The sequence below is a fragment of the Pipistrellus hanaki genome (assembly GCF_964339955.1).
Source record: "Pipistrellus hanaki genome assembly, chromosome: 13".
Taxonomy (NCBI): domain Eukaryota; kingdom Metazoa; phylum Chordata; class Mammalia; order Chiroptera; family Vespertilionidae; genus Pipistrellus; species Pipistrellus hanaki.
The window spans coordinates 18,586,055-18,603,907 of NC_140515.1; the positions used below are offsets into that span (position 1 = coordinate 18,586,055).

Consider the following 17,853-nt stretch of genomic DNA (forward strand, 5'->3'; position numbering starts at 1 on the left):
AGAATCGAACCCGGGACCCTTCAGTCCGCAGGTTGACGCTCCATCCACTGAGCCAAACTGGCCTCGGCTCTCATCGATGTTTCTAACTCTCTATCCCTCTCTCTTCCTCGCTGTAAAAAATCAATAAAATATATTAAAAATAAATAAATAAATAAATAAATAAATAAAGTCACCTGCAACTAGTTTTGGCTTTCCAGGAGATATAGCACAAAATCTGCCCTTCGCTAAATGTGCACCGTTAGCCTAGAACTTCTAGGTGGAACCAGAACCTTCTCCACACAGAGACCGCAGGCTTACCTTTCGAGCTAAAATCTTCCTCTTCTTTCTTTCTTCTTCAGATCCATGGTGCGACTGAGCTCTTGTCAGTCTTCGATGCTGGTGAATCTAAAAGAGAATGCAATTCGCCACAAACGTAAGTGAACCAATGGAAACCTACCGTGTTTTGCCGAATCGAATTGTCTGGATGAAAAGACTTCCCCTGCCCCAAGGTCAGGACTGAATGCCTTGGAGAAGGGTAAGCCGGGGACACACACACACACACACACACACACACACACACACACACCTTCCTCACTTCCCTCAGTTCCTTCCTGCCTCCTCTCTCACACAGAAGATGAGTGTGGTCCCCAGCACCTCTGAGCAGGGACCAGGCATGCCCACCATGACCCAGCTGTCCCGATCATAAAGGATGTCCACCCTTTATGGATCTGCTTATTTCCCAGCAGGCTGAGCTCCTCAAGGAAGGACATGAAGGATTCACCTGTCTCATAGCACTGAGCCTGGAGCCTGGTGCAGAGCAACTAGCAAGAAATACTTGTTGCATGAACAATCAGTTAAAAGTAATCACTGGCCGTGGCCGGTTTGATCAGTGATTAGAGCATCGATCCACAGACCGAAGGGTTGTTGATTCAATTCAAGGGCATGTGCCTGGGTTGTGGGTTCAATCCGTCCCTGGTCTGGGCATGAACAGAAGGCAACCCATCAATGTATCTCTCACGTAGATGTTTTTCTCTCTCTTCTCTTTCCACTCCACCGCTTTCATTATCTATAGAAATCAATGGAAAAAAATATCCTCACTCCTCAGGGTATTACCAAAATAAATAAATAAATAAATACATAAGTGAATCATCAGAAATTCCAGGCAGAGGGGGACAATATTTACAGATCAAAGAGCAATAAGGAACTATACGAGATTTACCTGTTTCTGTTCTTCAATTAGTCTCTTTTCTATACATTCTTTGGCAATTCTCAAGGCCTCTTTTAACTTTGTAGGGATCTGAAAGAGAAATAGATAATTTATTGAGGAAAACGACTGGAGATGCTCCCAAATCCTGGTTTTAGAGAAGGACAATTGGTTATCAAGAGGGAGGGCGTTTGGAATGAAATCAGTTACAAGTTGTCCACTTGAATCCTGTCCTGGGCAAGAGAGGGAGGGCGGGAGGGACACTGCTCAGTTGCCTCCTATATGTGCCTCAATTGGGGATCAAACCCGCAACCTAGGTATGTGCCCTGACCAGGAATCTAACCCGAAACCTTTTGGTATACGGGGCAATGCTCCCACCAACTGAGCAGCCTGGCCACGGCTGGAGGCATTTTTGATAGTCACAGTGTGCGGGGTGCAGGGGCAATACTAGTCACATCCAGTGGTTACAGGACAGGGATGGTGCTTAATATCCTACAATGCACAGGACAGCCCCCATTAACAAAGAACTACCTGGCCCAATACGTCAAATGCCGTGCTGAGAAACCCTCCTTAGGTAAACGGCTGGTATTTGAAAAGCAAAGTAAGGCATCAACCTGGTGTTCGGGGCACCAAAGGCCCTCCTCGCTCCACACCACACACACCACAACCCCGGACACCCCTTCAGGCTGACAGCATTTTTTTATAACTGTATTTATACCATTCCTCCCTTGGCCCAAATAATAATAATTTTCCATGCTACTGCGATGTCTTGGTAAATTTTACTTTTGTTAGATAAAAAATACTTCATCAACTAGATGCAGTATGAATTATTAAATTATTCTCTAATTATAGGACATTTAGATTGTTTTCAAATTTTCTTTATTGTAAGTACCAGACCTTCTCTTTTTTTAACTAAAAAAAGTGCTCACTTTCAAAGTCAACTTATGTCATAAACCAAAGCATGATATGATTTGCTTTACCTTAAACTGTGGCTTTTCAGAAGTGGTTAGGAAAACATCACTGAATAATCTGTAAGGAGAAGGAAAACACAAAAACAGAATCTTAAAACAGGTGCACCCTCCAAAGATGATCAAAGCAGAACGAGACATCTGTAGCCACAAAGTCCCACATCCCTCTCCCCCACCAGGCCTGGCCCCACCCACCATTTCATGTTTATATCACACTCACAACGTCCAAGGCACCCAGCGAGGCGGGGGGGGGGGGGGGGGGGGGGGGGGGGGGAGGGGGGGGGAACCCCACTGGTTTCCAGGGCACTGGGTCAGCTGCATATGGGAGATTAACCCTTTCATGCTGCACAGTAAATTAATTTACACTTAAAATAATATATGCAGTAGATATTTCCAGATAAAATAACTGTCCCCCTCCTTTTTTCAGTCCCAGAGGAGGATAACATTTATTCTAGAACTCATTAACATAAAAACATGCAAGTAAGTAGAAAGCAATTGCTCTGATTAAAATCTAATGAGAAAATCATTTTCTTCTAAGAAAAGTAGTGTTTCTTGCTCTCTTAAAAAAGAAAGAGCAGCTTTTAGAACATAACTACTTTCTCTTCAAAAGTATGCATTAAAAACTGCAGCCTGCGGAATTCTGGGCTGTGTTGGCTAAAGCAGGTCGGAGAGGGGAAGTTGCTTGGGCAGCGCCGGAGCTGTGTGAGGAGGCTTTCCTTGACCAGTTCCCCTTTGCCATCAGGAACCCCGTGGCAGGGAGAGATGGCAGGCTAACCTCTCCCCACCAGGGTCCTGGTCCAGTTACTCCCAGACAACACATCTGAACCGGACACAGTGCACACCTCCCCAAGTGCCATTCTCAAGGCGGAAGGCCCCGGGGCAGAAAGACGTACGTAAGGGAATACTATTGGACCCACTTTAGAGCTGGAGGGCTGGGAGGAGACACAAACTGAAGTAAGTTAACGTGGTTACAGGCTGTCTCCAACGACAAATGCAGTCTGTCCTGAAAGCCCGTGAGAACCGCTTTGCTTCCCTGACTGGATCTGCTTCCCCACGCACACCGTTATTAACGGAGCTGTCACACCCACGGGTCAGGGACGCGGCTGCTGTTCCTCGGCGTCCCCAGGGCCTAGCGCGGGGCCTGGGCTCTAGCAGACCCTCTAGAACCTGAACTTCCTGCTCCCCTCGGGACTCCGCTGTGTGCACCTCTCACTGTCCCTGCCTGTTTCCCATTATCGCTTCCGCAGCATGTTGTGTCCTTTTACAGCAAGCTGGTGCACACCAAGCACTGGGCGCATCACATGGCACGAGATGCTCACAAAATAAAATAGAAGCTGAATCAGTAGTAACCTCAGCTAACATTTAATAAGCACTTATTAAGTGCCAGGCACGGTACTGGGAATCGTCTCATTAAACCCTCTAAGAACCCTGTGAGATGGGGACTATTATCGTCCCCATTGTACAGATGAGGAGACTGAGCTCCCAGAGGTTAGGGAACCTGCCCAAGGTCCCCCAGGTAGAAGTGGTGAGGCTGGGTCCGCCCCCAGGTGCGTCTAATCTCAAACACACCCTTCCTCCTCCTCCCCCTCCCCCTTCTCCTCCTGGGTCCGCCCCCAGGTGCGTCTAATCTCAAACACACCCTTCCTCCTCCCCCTCCTCCGCCTCCTCCTCCTCCTCTTCTTTTTTTGAGAGAGAGTATGTTTATTAAAGCTGGGGACAGTGAATCAAGGAAGGGCACAGGGTAGAAGCATCAGGTGTGACACACCTTTCTTCCCGCCCCTGCCTCTCCAGGAAGGGACAGAAAATGTACCTATAGGAAAGGCCCGAAGCACTATTTCAACCGCCCTAATTGCCTCCTCACACCCCGTGTGGAGTGAATGTCTTCTGAGCTGTATGCCCTGCGCAGTGCCTGGTCCCTGTCAGATGTTCAGTAAACATCACCCAGTGAGAAAGTGAACAAACCAGTACACAGGCAGCCAGAAACACACGCCCTCCGCACAGAGGGCTGACCCCAAGGCCAGTGGCTCATGAGCCAGCCACAGCTGGCCCAGTGGTGCCCGAAACAGGCTCCTGGAGGACAGCCGCGTGAGAGGCCCTCCAAGGGGGGCTGCCACCGGACACACACACGATGCTCACACGGACAGGGAGAGACACGCACACGAGGTGGTCAAAGGAGAGCCGTGAGCCTGAGGTAGCACACACAGAGGTCACCAGGAAAGGTCGTGACAGCATGCTGCAGGGACTGTCAGCAAGGACCACCACGGAGTCTCTGCGAGGGCACCGGGTGCTTGGGCTGGTGGTCGGCGTTCACCCAGTCATGCACATAAGCAAGGCGTGCGGTTCACTTACGGCATCTGCAAGAGCCGGGAGACGGTAGGCATGCCATTTTTACAGGCTTCACAAGACAGCGTAGACTCCAACACGGCCACTTGAAATGAACAGATACACACTTTAGTTCCACAGAGCATGCTGGCATGTCACCCGGCGATGAAAAGTTTGACATCGCTTTGCAACAACTGTCTGCGGGCTGATTGGGACAGCGTCAAAACTCTCCTCGCAGACAGAGGGGGGACGCGGGGCGGAGACACTGGCAGCTCTGGCTGCCGATGACTCAAACTAAGCGGTTTAGAAACCACAAGCCGACAGAGAGCCAAACAGACTTCAAAGACAGTGGGGGGAAGGATTCACAATAGCATTCCTAAAACTGCTCTCTGAAAAGAGAAGTAAACACTAAACAGAAGTAAGAATTCTGAGTTCCAAAGTCATTTTGCTGGTGGCCTGCTTTCAATCAAAACCAGCACGCAAAATGCCGACACCTTGGCTGACATAAACAAGCAGCCAGGTTTTCCTCCTCAGGTCCCTGGTCAGTTTCAGCTGTGCAAACTCCACACACAGCAGCCTCGGCGCCTGTTCTCGTGATTCAAGAGTCTCGAACCAACTCACTGAACACAAAACTAGCAGCTGGTGGAGGGCTGACTTGCACACCTCGAGGCTCCGAGGTGCAGGAGCTACCCTGCCCTCCCCTCTGTGCTCCAGCAGTGAGCTCTGAGCGGGCTGCGGAGGGGATGAGAGGACGCCTGGTGAGTCTATCGGCTCCCCATCCCTCCTTCCTAACGCTGCCTCTGCCGGTCCCCAGCTCTCCTCAGTCCCCCAGGTAATGCTGGGAGCTCCTGAATTCAGCTGCCAGTGTCTGCTTTCCTGTCTGCCTTTCCTCGCTCTGGGCCTGCTGGGCTCCCATTGCCCAGGTGGCCGCCCATGGCCCCCCTGTCCCAGGTGGGTACAGTCCAGCCCCGGTCTGACCCCTGACACCTGCCAGAGCCCTCAAGAATGGCTTCAAATGGCCTGATCCTGGCTTCTCCTTCCAGATCAGACCTAGCCTGGCCACACCTCTCTTTACACGCTCCTGTCAGAGTCTAATGCCTGCTACAAAAATTCCCCTGGCTCAGAGAGCCTGACAAAGGGACAAGCCATCTGAAATTTCAGTGGAAACCATGGAAGTGAACGACTCGGAACGGTTTTGCTTCCAAAAATTTGGATAAAAATTTCTGGCTGCGAAGCATGACCGCTTCCTCTGGGTCTTTCCTGGACTCTGGAAAAGGGGGGAGTCGCTCTGCAGATGACCAGGGCCTGGAAGACCCCCGCCAAAACCCCATACTGACCCACAGCCGTAGACGGGGCCGCAGGGAAGGAGTCCACGGGCACCGTGTCCGGGGGCCGTCCGTAGGTCATCTCGTACAGTAAGTGGCCGAAGCAGTGGACGTCCACGCTCTCCAACGTCTGTGGGAGGAGAGAGAGCAGCAGGGCCCTGCTCAGTTCCGCTCTGTGAGCCCCAGTGCCCTGCCCTCGGCTCCCCTGGGAAACACGGCCCGGATGACCCCGCTCCCGATGGGCAGTGAAGACGCAGCTCACGAGGCGTGGCTCTGACCAAAGGTCGCGGTCCCACCCCCATGGTCTTCCTATGCCCCCTTGTCCCACCGAGGACAAGCCCCTTGGAGATATGGCGACGCTTGGTGGGGGAAACAGCCACGGGCAAGGCCCACCCCAGCTGCACCTGTCACTGCTTCATGCACCTTCCTTACATGGGCAGGTCAGGGGGCCTGGCCACGGGGATAATTTATACCTCACAGCACCTGCTGTTTCATTACTTTCAGCAACGTACATTGATTTTCCGGAATTGTGAGAAGTAAGATCGGTAGAAGGAGGGAAGGCCCAATAAGGAATTCTCCAGGTCCAGCAGCCGGCACGTGTCCCCATCCAGCATCACATTGGAGGCGTGGAGGTGCCCATAAGGGAATCCCTTGTCATGTAGGAACTTGAGCACCTTAAAAAAAAACATGTACACGTTACATTTCCCCCCAACTCGTTCAGATGTAAGATAGGTTAAGCTTTGCTTTTTAAGTCAATATATTTTGAAACAAAACCTGACCCGTCACTGGGGAGATTCCTAAAGAAAACTGCCCCCACAGTCCACTTCTCCAGAAGAAGCTGCTGCGGAGAGCTTTCCAGCTGTGAGATGCAAGGCCACGCTCCCTCCTTCCAGAGCACAGAGAGGCGGCTGCGTCTGTCCGGGGTTAACAGCTTTCTGCCAAAGGCCTCTGTTTAAGCACTTCCTCATCCCAACAGGCCAAGGCCCCTTCAGGGCAGAGTCTGGACCTCCTCCTGGAGGATTAAAGCTAGCAGGGCAGTGCTCCGGCGAGTTGTTCAAGGAAAGGGGCTGAACTGGAAGCATCTCTGGCCCAATCTCACCTTAGAATACACTTGGCTGCTCATTAACAGAAACACATGACAGACTCTCACAACATGAAGCAACCTTCGTAGCTGCCACATAATGAACAGAGGCTCCCCTGGTAGTAAAAGGTGCCCAGGACGGTCCATGAGAAATGAAAAAGGCATTACAACTTCTCTATTTGTTTTGTTTCTGATCTCACTCTTAACATACAATGTACAAAGTATGTTAATAGTAGTACATGAAGATAACAGTTAAATATATGCAACACTAGTGGGGGTTGTGCTTACATTGTATTTGCTGATAGGGTGCACAATCAGAGAGCCTGGAGAACACTGCTCTGATGTGATGTGGGAAAGGCTTTCATGCTAATTGCACCTCTGTAAGGGAGCCACATGGATGGATGGATGGAGATATATATATATATAAAACAAAATCAAGAATCTTGGCACAGCAGAAACTGGTTTGGCTCAGTGGTAGAGCGTCGGTCTGCGGACTGAAAGGTCCCGGGTTCGATTCCAGTCAGGGGCATGTACGTTGGTTGCGGGCACATCCCCGATGGGGGATGTGCAGGAGGCGACTGGTTGATGTTTCTCTCTCATCAACGTTTCTGGCCCTCTATCTCTCTCCCTTCCTCTCTGTAAAAAATCAATAAAATATATTTTTAAAAAAACTAAAAAAAAAGAATCTTGGCACAGCTCAGCCAGCGTGACTCAGTGGTTGAGTGTCAACCTATGAACCAGGAGGTAGAGGTTCGATTTTTTTTTTTTAATCAATCTTTATTATTCATATTATTACAAAGGTTCCTCATTTCTTCCCCCTTCCACCAGGTTCCCATCCCACACTCCACCCCCTTCCCACCCCCCATTGTCCTCATCCATAGGTGCACAGTTTATGTTCAGTCTCTTCCTCCCTCCCTTTCCCCGAGAACAGTCAGTCCACTCCCCTCCCATATCACCGACTCTACTACAATGAACCACTATTATTGTTCATTAGAGGTTCGATTACCGATCCCTGGCACATGCCAGGGATGTGGGCTCTATCCCCAGTAGGGGGCATGCAAGGGGCAACCAATCTATGATACTCTCTCATCATTGATGTTTCTATCTGTCTCTCCCTCTCTCTCTGATATCAATAAAAACATTTTTTTAAAAATCTTATCACACAGATAAAAATCAACCAAAATAACACAAAGGTTGGTGCCCACATAGTTAAGTTCTTAAAAGTCAGACATGAGTCCAGCAGCGAAGCTTTTTGGAATTTTGTAGCTCTAAATTAGTCTTTGTCTCAAATGTTTGCTTTTTTGGCAATGCCATCAGTTTATAAACAATCAGACACCTTGAACTACTTTGGAAATTGCTTAAGAACTTTCCATGCCCGACCAGAGTGGCTCAATGATTAAGCATCCATCCATGAACCAAGGTCAGGGCACATGCCCGGGGTTTCAGGCTTGATGCTTAGTGGGTGGCGTGTAGGAGACAGCCTATTGATGATATTTCTCTCTCATCAATGTTTCTGTCTCTCTCCTTTCCTCTCTTTCTAAGAAATCAATAAAATTATTAAAAAAAAGAATACTGGAATGCTGGGTGAAATTCCAATGCAACTTAAAAATTAAACACCTCTTACCTCTAATATTTGCCGCCCATATGTTTTTATTTGCTGGAGTTCCAGGCCTTGAATCTTCTTAGGGTTGCAGTACTTTTTAAGGAAGGGGTCTTTTGGTTTTGACTTTGGAGAAAAACAAAGAGTATGTAAGAGAGCAGCAGCAGAAAGGTCAGCTGCTCCCAGGCTCCCCGCAGGCAGGCTCAGCAGAGGGGGCGCAGTGCAGGAGGCGGGCTTTAGAACACAACAGTCCGTGCAGCGGGTAGGAAGAGGCTGGCCTGGGTCTCATCCCCTTTCTGTTCAGTGAAGATGTGCCTACCTTGGCCTTAGCTGACCCCAAAGTCTTATATACTGTTAGAATGTTTCACTATTATTTAAAAAAATTTCCCCCAACTTTGAGATAGTTTGATATTGCTTTGTTAAATGAAAGACACAATTTTAAAATGAATCCAATGCAATGGACATCATCATTAAACCTCCCCTCATGTGGGAAAGGGAATGCTTTTTAACCAAACTGAATAATACTTATTACTAGATTCAAGATAAATTTAAAATAACACCCTCAGCTCCTGAACCTTAGGAATAGAGCATCTATATAACAGGTTCCAAAGGGACTTGAAAACTTCTTTCCGACCATGAACTTGTCCAAGTACCTTATAGATCAGGTCCTTCAGAGTGCCTTTTTCATTAAACATCCTAATAAGCAATGCTGAGGACTCGTTAGCTGTGGCAAAGGTGACCCGATAGATGTAAGGGTGCTGCCAAAACAAGAAAGGAAGTCACGTTTATCTGCATCGGCACATAGGTCCTTTCACACCAGGATCTGGCTATGCAGAGTCTCAGACCATCTTGGTGTTTCACTGCATAAAAATGTGAGGATATTCCCCGAACACAGGGCATTTCCCAGGTATCAGATGAGCAACCTGTACATCTTCCTTTAGATGGGAGGAGGGACATAAACAGTAAGGACAAAAGGAATTGGTAACTTATGTGACAAGCTTCACAGGGAAGGCATCTGCTTTGATACACATATTCTCCAAGTTCAAGCAAAAGTGTGATGGAAAGTCTGAGTTTCTGGAGCAGTGATTTTAATATCCTGCCTGTATAAATTGGTAAAGAATACAGCCAAATCCTAGGACAACCACGTGGGGACAGGATAAATGTGTCCTCATTCACAGCTTTACCCAACATTCCACACTGCTGCACAGTGCCCAGCCAGGGGGCATGACAGCAGAAAACACGCAGAAGCAGCATTTTGGGGAACTTGGTCATTTCCCAAAGCAGCTCCATGAATCTTCCAGTTCTCCTGAAATACGCAATGTGATGACTCAGTGTCCTCTTGAGATGGGAACTGACGTCAACCAAGTGGGTGGGGTGTAAGACAAATTATTAATGACTGAAGGTATTCATATGAGCTGAAATGTTGGTTACATGAACCAGTTGGCTCCGGACAGGGGTTACAATGTCCATTAGCTCAAAAAAGTACCATGAAAATTTAAATGCAAGGGAGCTGAGCTGCGCAAAGATTTGGGGACCAGAGGTCCAGTGGGTTGAGGGGTGGAAGGATGTGCCCAGGAAAACATGGTAATTGATTATCAAGTTTCTCTTAACCATCACATAAGAACGGTTTCTGGTGACATTTTAATAGCTTTACTGAATTATAATTCACATAGCATTCCAATTCTTCTATTTAAAGTGCACAGTTCAATAGTTTTCAGTATTTTCAGAGTTGTGCAATTATCACACAATCTAATTTTAGAACATTTCCTCACCCCAAAAAGAGACCCAAGGGATAAATAAAAACCCTTGATCCCTACAGATTTTAATAAAAAAGGGACAATGCCCAGCCAGCATGGCTCAGTGGTTGACCGTCAGCCTATGAACCAGGAGGTGATGGTTCAATTCTAGGTCAGGGCACATACCCAGGGTGTGGACTCCATCCCCTGTAGGGGGTGTGCAGGAGGCAGCTGATCAATGATTCTCTCTCATCACTGATGTTTCCATCTCCTTCTCTCTCCCTCTCAGAAATCAATACAAATATATTTTAAGGGGAGAGAGGGGCGCGCGCAAGAGGAAGTGCTTCCTTACAATACAATGCCAACTAATAAATATAAGAGGAATAATAGGGTTAGAAAGTCTCAATGATTGCTAAAATTAGTGGGTTTGAAAAAGAATGAGATATTTATAGTCTCAAAATATCTCCCTATAATTACTTATTAATTCTAGTTGTTTATCTTAAGAAAATAATTAAGGATGGATACAAACATTCAGCTAAAATTGTTCACTATGGATTTTTTTTAAAGGAAAAAACTGGAGGTGATCCAAATATCTAGATTCACTGAGTAAACTGAGGTATAGCCAATGCTAATTCTATGCAGCCAGTAATAATGATAATATGCTATATTTTTTAAAATAAAAGATGTCCAAGGTTTAATATTAACAAAAAAATCAGGTTTTAAATATGTATAGAATGTGTGTGTGTGTGTGTGTGTGTGTGTGTGTGTATTCTAAAAAAGTAACATATTTCTGGTTAGTTGAAAACAGGGGTGAGTTTCCTTTCTTTTTTCTATTTTTTTTGCTTATCTGTGTTTTCTGACTTTTTTGCAATTAATATGTATCACTTGTCTGCACTACCTTCTTTTTAAAAAGCATATCCATTAAAAGAAATTTAGAATTGAGTGCTGCCAGCCTGAGTCACACAATTAATCAGACTCAAAGACCACAGCATTTTTCTTGGCTTCACATTATACCTCATTAACAGCTTGGTTTTGCTAGCTTGACAAGACACTCTGTCTTCAAAAACAAACTTGCCAACAGATTGGACAGGTCAGCGTCACTGCTCGGCCATGACTGACTCCCCACATCCTCGTGCAGACCACAGATAAAGAACATCAGCACTAACTCAGCTTCCTGAAGACATCCTGCATCTATTCTGAAATATACTGATGTGGTTCTTTTCATCGAATGCCTGGGATTAGAATTGTGGATTAGCCTAAATAACGCCAGGTATTCCTAAACACCACTTGGTTAGCCTGTGAGAATAGTAACTCAGCCAGCAAAAGGGTTATTTTGCCTTTCCCTCATGCAGCTTACCTAAACCCACATTAGTTGTTTTCTCAGGCTTTTCATTCCATTGATATAAACATCTTCACCAACAACAAAGTGGCTAGTTCCTATTCTGATATTTGCTTAAAACTCACTCTACATTTAAATTACCACATTTAATGGGTCGTGTATTACAAATGCCACTTTAGTAGCCCCCAATGGATGGGACTGGCAGTAGGTGTTCTACGGAACAACTTCAGTCTGAACTAAAATCCAGTACAACTCTCCATTCTTTGAGTATGTCCAGCTCCTTCTGCCCACAAAAAAACACTGTGAATACGTCATCGGCGCCAAGAATAGAAGGACGTGTACTCACCAAACAGGAAGGCAGAAGCTTGATGAGACACTGAAGATCTTTATCTGACAGATACTTGTCAGGGCCAAGGTCAGCCTAAAAAATGGAAAGAAATGTCAAGGAGCTGCCGTTAGCCATAAAAGAAAAGAAAAGTTCCCATGTCTCTCTCTCCTTTTTGTTTGTCCAAATGTATGAATGTTAACAGAGATGAAAACCACCTAAGTCTAGCTGCCTCACAGCCTTTCTGGAGAGAAAGAATACAAGCCTATAAAAAGCAGAACTTACTTGTAATCTTACTGAATTCCATTAATCACATGTATCACCAGGACTCCCAAAGTGAGAGAAAACCAAGTAATGCCCAAGTACTTCCTTTAAAACAAACTGCAGAACTGCCAACCCCAAATGGGTTCCAGAAAACTATTCCTCTTTCTTTCCAAATGTTTATTAGTTGATCAAATATAATCACATACAAATAAGCAAATATGTAAGCAAAGTGACTTAAAATGAGGCTCCTTTGAAGTGGGACTGACCAGGCCTTAATAACATGCAGGAGCACAAAGTAATTCCATAGTCCTCGTCAATATCTGCTTTCCCAAATCCATCTAAGATCCCTGAAATGAGGCTGACACAAAAACCAGCTTACCCAGCTTAACACGAGCCGTTCCTTGGGCTGGTTTTTAATCTTCATCAAGAAATATTTCTTCCTTATCCTCCAACCTGCCATAAAAGCAGAAATGTGTTACAGCTACATAATTTTTGTGCCGATGGATGCATTTCATTGACTGAGTAATTAAAAAAAAAATTAAGCTTTGCAATATTATCCATAGCTATACAGGCACAAATAAAACAACCATTTACAATAGTAATGTTGACATGGTAAAGACTACATTAAAAACAGCAAAAAAATTACTTTATTCACAGAAACAGGAAAACAGCACTTCAGTTTAGATTTAGTGGAAAAGCAAGACGAGGAATGAGTGATTAAACCACGCTGAAGATATGTTACTTTCATCAAAATCCTCAGAGAGAGCTTGAAATAAGATTCACTAAGTAGTAAAAGTTAAGGACTGCATCCTCAAGCAATAGGGGGGCAAAAAGAAAAAGAAATCACCTGCATTTAAGAGCTCTCTTGGAATACATACAGGGAAGCGTGACAAAGAACCCAGTACAGGATCTGCCTTTCCTAACAGAATGGGCATGCCAGTTTCTCACCTATGTCTTTCAATGGTTCCACTACCTCCCACTTGGGTTCGGATCGGAAGAACATGGAAACATGTTGTAAGGCAATCTCTGCAAAGACATTTTAGAAACTCATTAGTCAAACATATCAGGAAAGTACCATACGCTTAAGATATCCTTGCAAATGAAAGTCTTATAGTCTATGACCTTATTTAAAAAACTTAATTACACACACAGACACACACAAACACACACCGAGACTAAATGCAATGTGAGATTCTAGACTGGATCTGGAATAGAAAAAGGACATTAGTGGGAAAATTAGTGAAATCTGAGTAAAATCTGTAGTCAAAAAGCACCAAAGTTAATTTTCTAGTTTTGGAAAGCATGCCATGGTTATGTAAGCTGTGACATCGGGGGAAATTGGTGAGGGTTACATAGAAACTCTCTGCACTATCACTGCCATTCTTCTGTAAATCTACAATTGTTTCAAAGTAAAAGGTTTATTAAAGAAAAAAAAGAGTATGTAAACTAGCTGGTATAAGCCAAAAATTCAATGTATGCACCAGGCCCCAACCCAAGCACAAAACTCAAAATGTGTTCTAAGGTCAGCCTGAAGAGTATTCAGTGTTGCTCCAAGTGATATTTATCCCATCCCTATTTCTCAGGGAATTATAGCTTTCACCAACAAAGAAGCGATTAGCCTTAAATATGCCCTGGAAATAAAAGCCAGCAATTTAGAAAGCCGTCTGTGTACAGCAGCAACACAGTCCTATTGTGGGAAGCGATGGCCTGCCTGTTTACTGGAAAAAGTCCCTTCCTTTTGTATTCGTTCATCATGAGAATGTTTCCTCCTTTTTTTTTTTTTTTTTTTTTTTTACTTTTATACTTTATTGATTTTTTACAGAGAGGAAGAGAGAGGGATAGAGAGTTAGAAACATCGATGAGAGAGAAACATCGATCAGCTGCCTCCTGCACACCCCCACTGGGGAAGTGCCCGCAGGAACCGAACCTGGGACCCTTCAGTCTGCAGGCCGACGCTCTATCCACTGAGCCAAACCAGTTTCGGCTGTTTCCTCCTTTTAAGAAGACATTGAGAAGAGCAAGTTCTCTGAAGTTTACCATATTAAGAAATTATCAGGATAACTGTTCCTTAGTTGTTCCTACAAAAAGCAAACAAATTCTGCAGATTCACTGTGGACTGCACCTCTGCCTCACATTAATTATAGTCCAGACAGACTGGTGAGGCGTGGGGATTGGCAAAAAGGCTCTCCACGTGTCCAAATTATCTAGGCTGGGTTCCCCTGCCGAGAGCTGGGCTCACATTATCATTTGGATGAACTTACAGTACATTCCGAGTTAAGAGGTTCAGGGAAGAAAACCCACTAGCTATTTGTTTACTGACTCAATATGTAAAGTGTCAGTCCATCCACACAGAAGAAAACATGTGAGGACCAAATACAAAGCTGACTCCGTTTACCTTAGTTCTAACTACTCCATGTGATAATAAACCATTTGGAGGGGCTGGGTTGACAGAAGCATATATGTTTTCAGTATCAACACTGGGAACTCTGGACCTCTTCCATCATTAGTGTTACAATATGTTTTTAGTATTTACAAAATAATGTGAATGTAAACAAACTTAAAAGGAATTTCTTTAAAATGAAAATCATTCATATCAACTTTGAGAGAGATCATCCTATATAATAAAAGCCTAATATGCTAAGTGTCCAGTTGTCTGGTCGGTCATTCAACTAATTGAAGTGCAATATGCTAATGATATGTTAAGGCAGCTCAACTGCTGGCTATGACATGCACTGACCACCAGGGGGCAGAGAGTCAATCAATCAACCAGTCGCTATGATATGCACTGACCACCAGGGGGCAGACACTCCAACTACGGTAGTAGGTTGGTTTGCTGCTGGGGTCTGGCCATTCGGGATTCAGGGAGACAGGCCAGACATGCCCTGGAGCCCTCCTGTGGTCCCTCCTTGGCTGGCCAACCTCCCACGTCCCTTCCCAGCCCCGATCATGCACCAATGGGATCCCTGTGCCTGGCTTGTGACCTCTCGCAATCTGGGATCTCTCGGGGGATGTAGAAGAGCTGCTTTCCGTATGATCCTGCTCAATGTAGGAGCTGCCCCCTACTGGTCAGTGTACTTCACAGGGGGAGTGCCGCTCAGCCAGAAGCTGGGCTCATGGCTGGCGAGCACAGAGGCAGTGGAGGAAGCCTCTCCCACCTCCATGGATATTCTCCAAGGTCTCCCAGACTTCTAGAGGCACAGGCAGGGCTGAGGACACCCCCCCACCCCATTGGACAAATTTCACGCACCAGGCCTCTAGAGAAAAATACTTTCTAAATGCGGTACCATGTCATTCTAAGAGACTGTGAAGAACAGTCTGTTCAAACCTAACAGTGACTCACTAGTCAAGGACATTCACTGTATGTCACTGTGCAGTGTACAGTGTTTTAGAAATGGGGTAATAGCTGTGAACAAATGGAATGTGCTAGCTTTGTTACTGGTAAGTTGAGGACTAGGAAACAGCTTTTATTCGGGAATTGTAGAGAGACATTTCCTTTCCACTCAACTATGACTTACTGTCAAGTAAATCACATGACTTCTATGCTCCCAATTTTAATCCCCCCACCCCAGACTCAGCAACACACTTCAATCCTAAGAATCCATTCCTCAGCTCAGAAGCCTTCATTGGCACCTCATTTCCTTACCAATTCAAGACCAAGCTTCTCAGCCCAGCGCACAACCTGGCTCTGGCTCCGTCTTCACACACAGATCTGCCTCCTTCAGCCCCTGCGGACTGGCGTGGCCCCACCCCTCAGCATTTTCCATTCTTGCTCATCTGTCCTTTGAGGCTCAGCCCAAACTTGCTGCTCCCTTGACCAGAAGCCCTCTCTCCCTCCCGGCACACTCCCAGTGCTGCACCTGTCCCTCTCCTTTGGGGTTCGCTCACAGGCTGCCCTGCAGTAGGGCCACTCTATTCTACCAGACCAGAAACATCGGTGGAAGGGTATACCTTAGTCTGGGTAAGCCATAGGGAAATGCCCCTCTCCCCTGGAGCTCTGCTCCTGACTCTGGACCTGGCTGACTTCAGCTCACCCCTCTGGTTTCCCTGTAGGTATCAGCTCTTCTGGGAAGCCTTTCTCCATCTTCAGATCTAGATCATCCACAACCCACCTGGGCCCTGGTCAGGCTCATGCAGAAGCCATCCAATCAATGTGCTTCTCCCACATTGATATTTCTCTCTGTCTCTCCACTCTCTCTAAAAATCAATGGGAAAATATCGAGTGAAGATTTAAAATAAATAAATAAATAAATAATCTGCAATCCTACTCCCTCTCCAACACCCCCTCCAAGGTGCTGCCCCATTTACCCTGCCATAGTGCTCTCCCTGCAGGGGGTGGGGGTGGGGTGGGAGAGAGACTATTCCTTCCTTGTCACTGTATTCCTCCTCCTGGCATCTGGAATACAGTAGGAGTTTCATGCTGCGAGAACTAAAGGTCCCAAACATGTTCAATGGGTGTGGATGCTCTCTCCTCTTAGAACATGAAAGCCATGAAAAGGACAGCATCTGGCTTCTATTCCTTTAGCACTGATAGACACGGGGGGGGGGGGGGGGGGGGGGCAGGATTCAGACTCAGTAAATGCCTGTGCTTCCCAAAGAGCTCAGACTTCTCAGCTCAAAAGTACCAGCTGCCCATGGGATGACGACAGGGAACTAACACTGACAGCCCCTACCCGCCGCCCCCCCGCGCCCCCGCGCCCCCCCCCCCCCCCCCGCAAGTCGTGCAGTTGGGCTCCAGGCCACTAATCTACAGGAAGTGGTGTTGCAGAGGCCTGCACATCCAACATCTTCTCCAATTCATCCTGCCTAGTCTGAATGTAACCCCACCCCCAACCTCTCCTTCCCTCTTTTTATCGGGGAGCCCACCACTATTGAGCTATTGAGGGATTCCTGGGGCTTTAAGACCAGAGGGAGCTTCATCACTGCTCAGTCGCTATCCCCTCCCCCAACTCTTGTTTTATAGGCCTGGACCCTGAAGCCAGAGGGGAAATGCTGCTGACCACCAAGCTGGGACTAGGATCCAGGCCTCCTGTTTCTGGTCCAACTGCCTTGTGTGTGGACATTAAACCCCCCGTACTCTGAGGGAGTCTGAGGTTTGAGTGGGAAGATGGCTACAAAAGCAGTGAGCCTTTTACACGATAGAAGTGCCTTGTGAATCAAATAAGGGGGCTGTGTGTGTGTGTGTGTGTGTGTGTCCACACAAACCCCTCACGACCGGGAGGTACTTGTTCCCCCTGTGCGATAGCTGGTCCTCAATTAGATTCCCTAATTCAAATGAGCACCTCACAACCCCCCAGAGGGCGATGAGCCGCTGGGTTTGGGGGAGCCTGGACAAGTCCGCCGGCTTGCTGGGGAATGGCTCAGAGGAGGAGGCTGGGCGCCTGGGCATCCCGTTCCGGAGACTACTGGTGAGTCAGCCCAAAGGCTAGACAAGTTCGGACAGTTCACTTAAAGGGAGAAATAAATCAGCATTTCTTTGAAAACAGCCACTAGCTGCTACTGCTCCATCACAGGATGTGTCTGTCCTCTCATCATGGCAACTCGTGAGTATTTGGGTTCTGAGCGGCCCTCTTGTCCTCCTGCTTTGGACTCCTGACTATGCACCTTGCTGAGAGAGCGAGGGGGTGGGGGAAGGTCAAGGACACTGGCAGCATGAGAGAGGTACCCTAGAAGGAGATCTAGGGATCAGACCACCTTCCAGGTCTTAGCAGTG

The 17,853-nt window shown here is 46.6% G+C and overlaps 1 protein-coding gene across 10 annotated transcripts in view; it reads right to left on the reverse strand.

Annotated features, from left to right (window-relative positions):
• Positions 1–17,853, reverse strand: part of PXK (PX domain containing serine/threonine kinase like) — a 73,046-nt gene that overhangs the window by 16,020 nt on the left and 39,173 nt on the right. For all 10 annotated transcript variants that reach the window (XM_084903065.1, XM_084903071.1, XM_084903063.1 and 7 more), the window contains exons 5-15: positions 13,092–13,169; positions 12,523–12,596; positions 11,901–11,975; positions 9,133–9,237; positions 8,504–8,605; positions 6,311–6,472; positions 5,811–5,928; positions 4,501–4,579; positions 2,164–2,212; positions 1,199–1,276; positions 298–384 (exon numbers count right to left, since the gene is read on the reverse strand). In XM_084903065.1, coding sequence (XP_084759191.1) covers positions 298–384; positions 1,199–1,276; positions 2,164–2,212; positions 4,501–4,579; positions 5,811–5,928; positions 6,311–6,472; positions 8,504–8,605; positions 9,133–9,237; positions 11,901–11,975; positions 12,523–12,596; positions 13,092–13,169 — 1,007 coding nt within the window. The remainder of the gene's footprint in view (positions 1–297; positions 385–1,198; positions 1,277–2,163; positions 2,213–4,500; positions 4,580–5,810; positions 5,929–6,310; positions 6,473–8,503; positions 8,606–9,132; positions 9,238–11,900; positions 11,976–12,522; positions 12,597–13,091; positions 13,170–17,853) is intronic.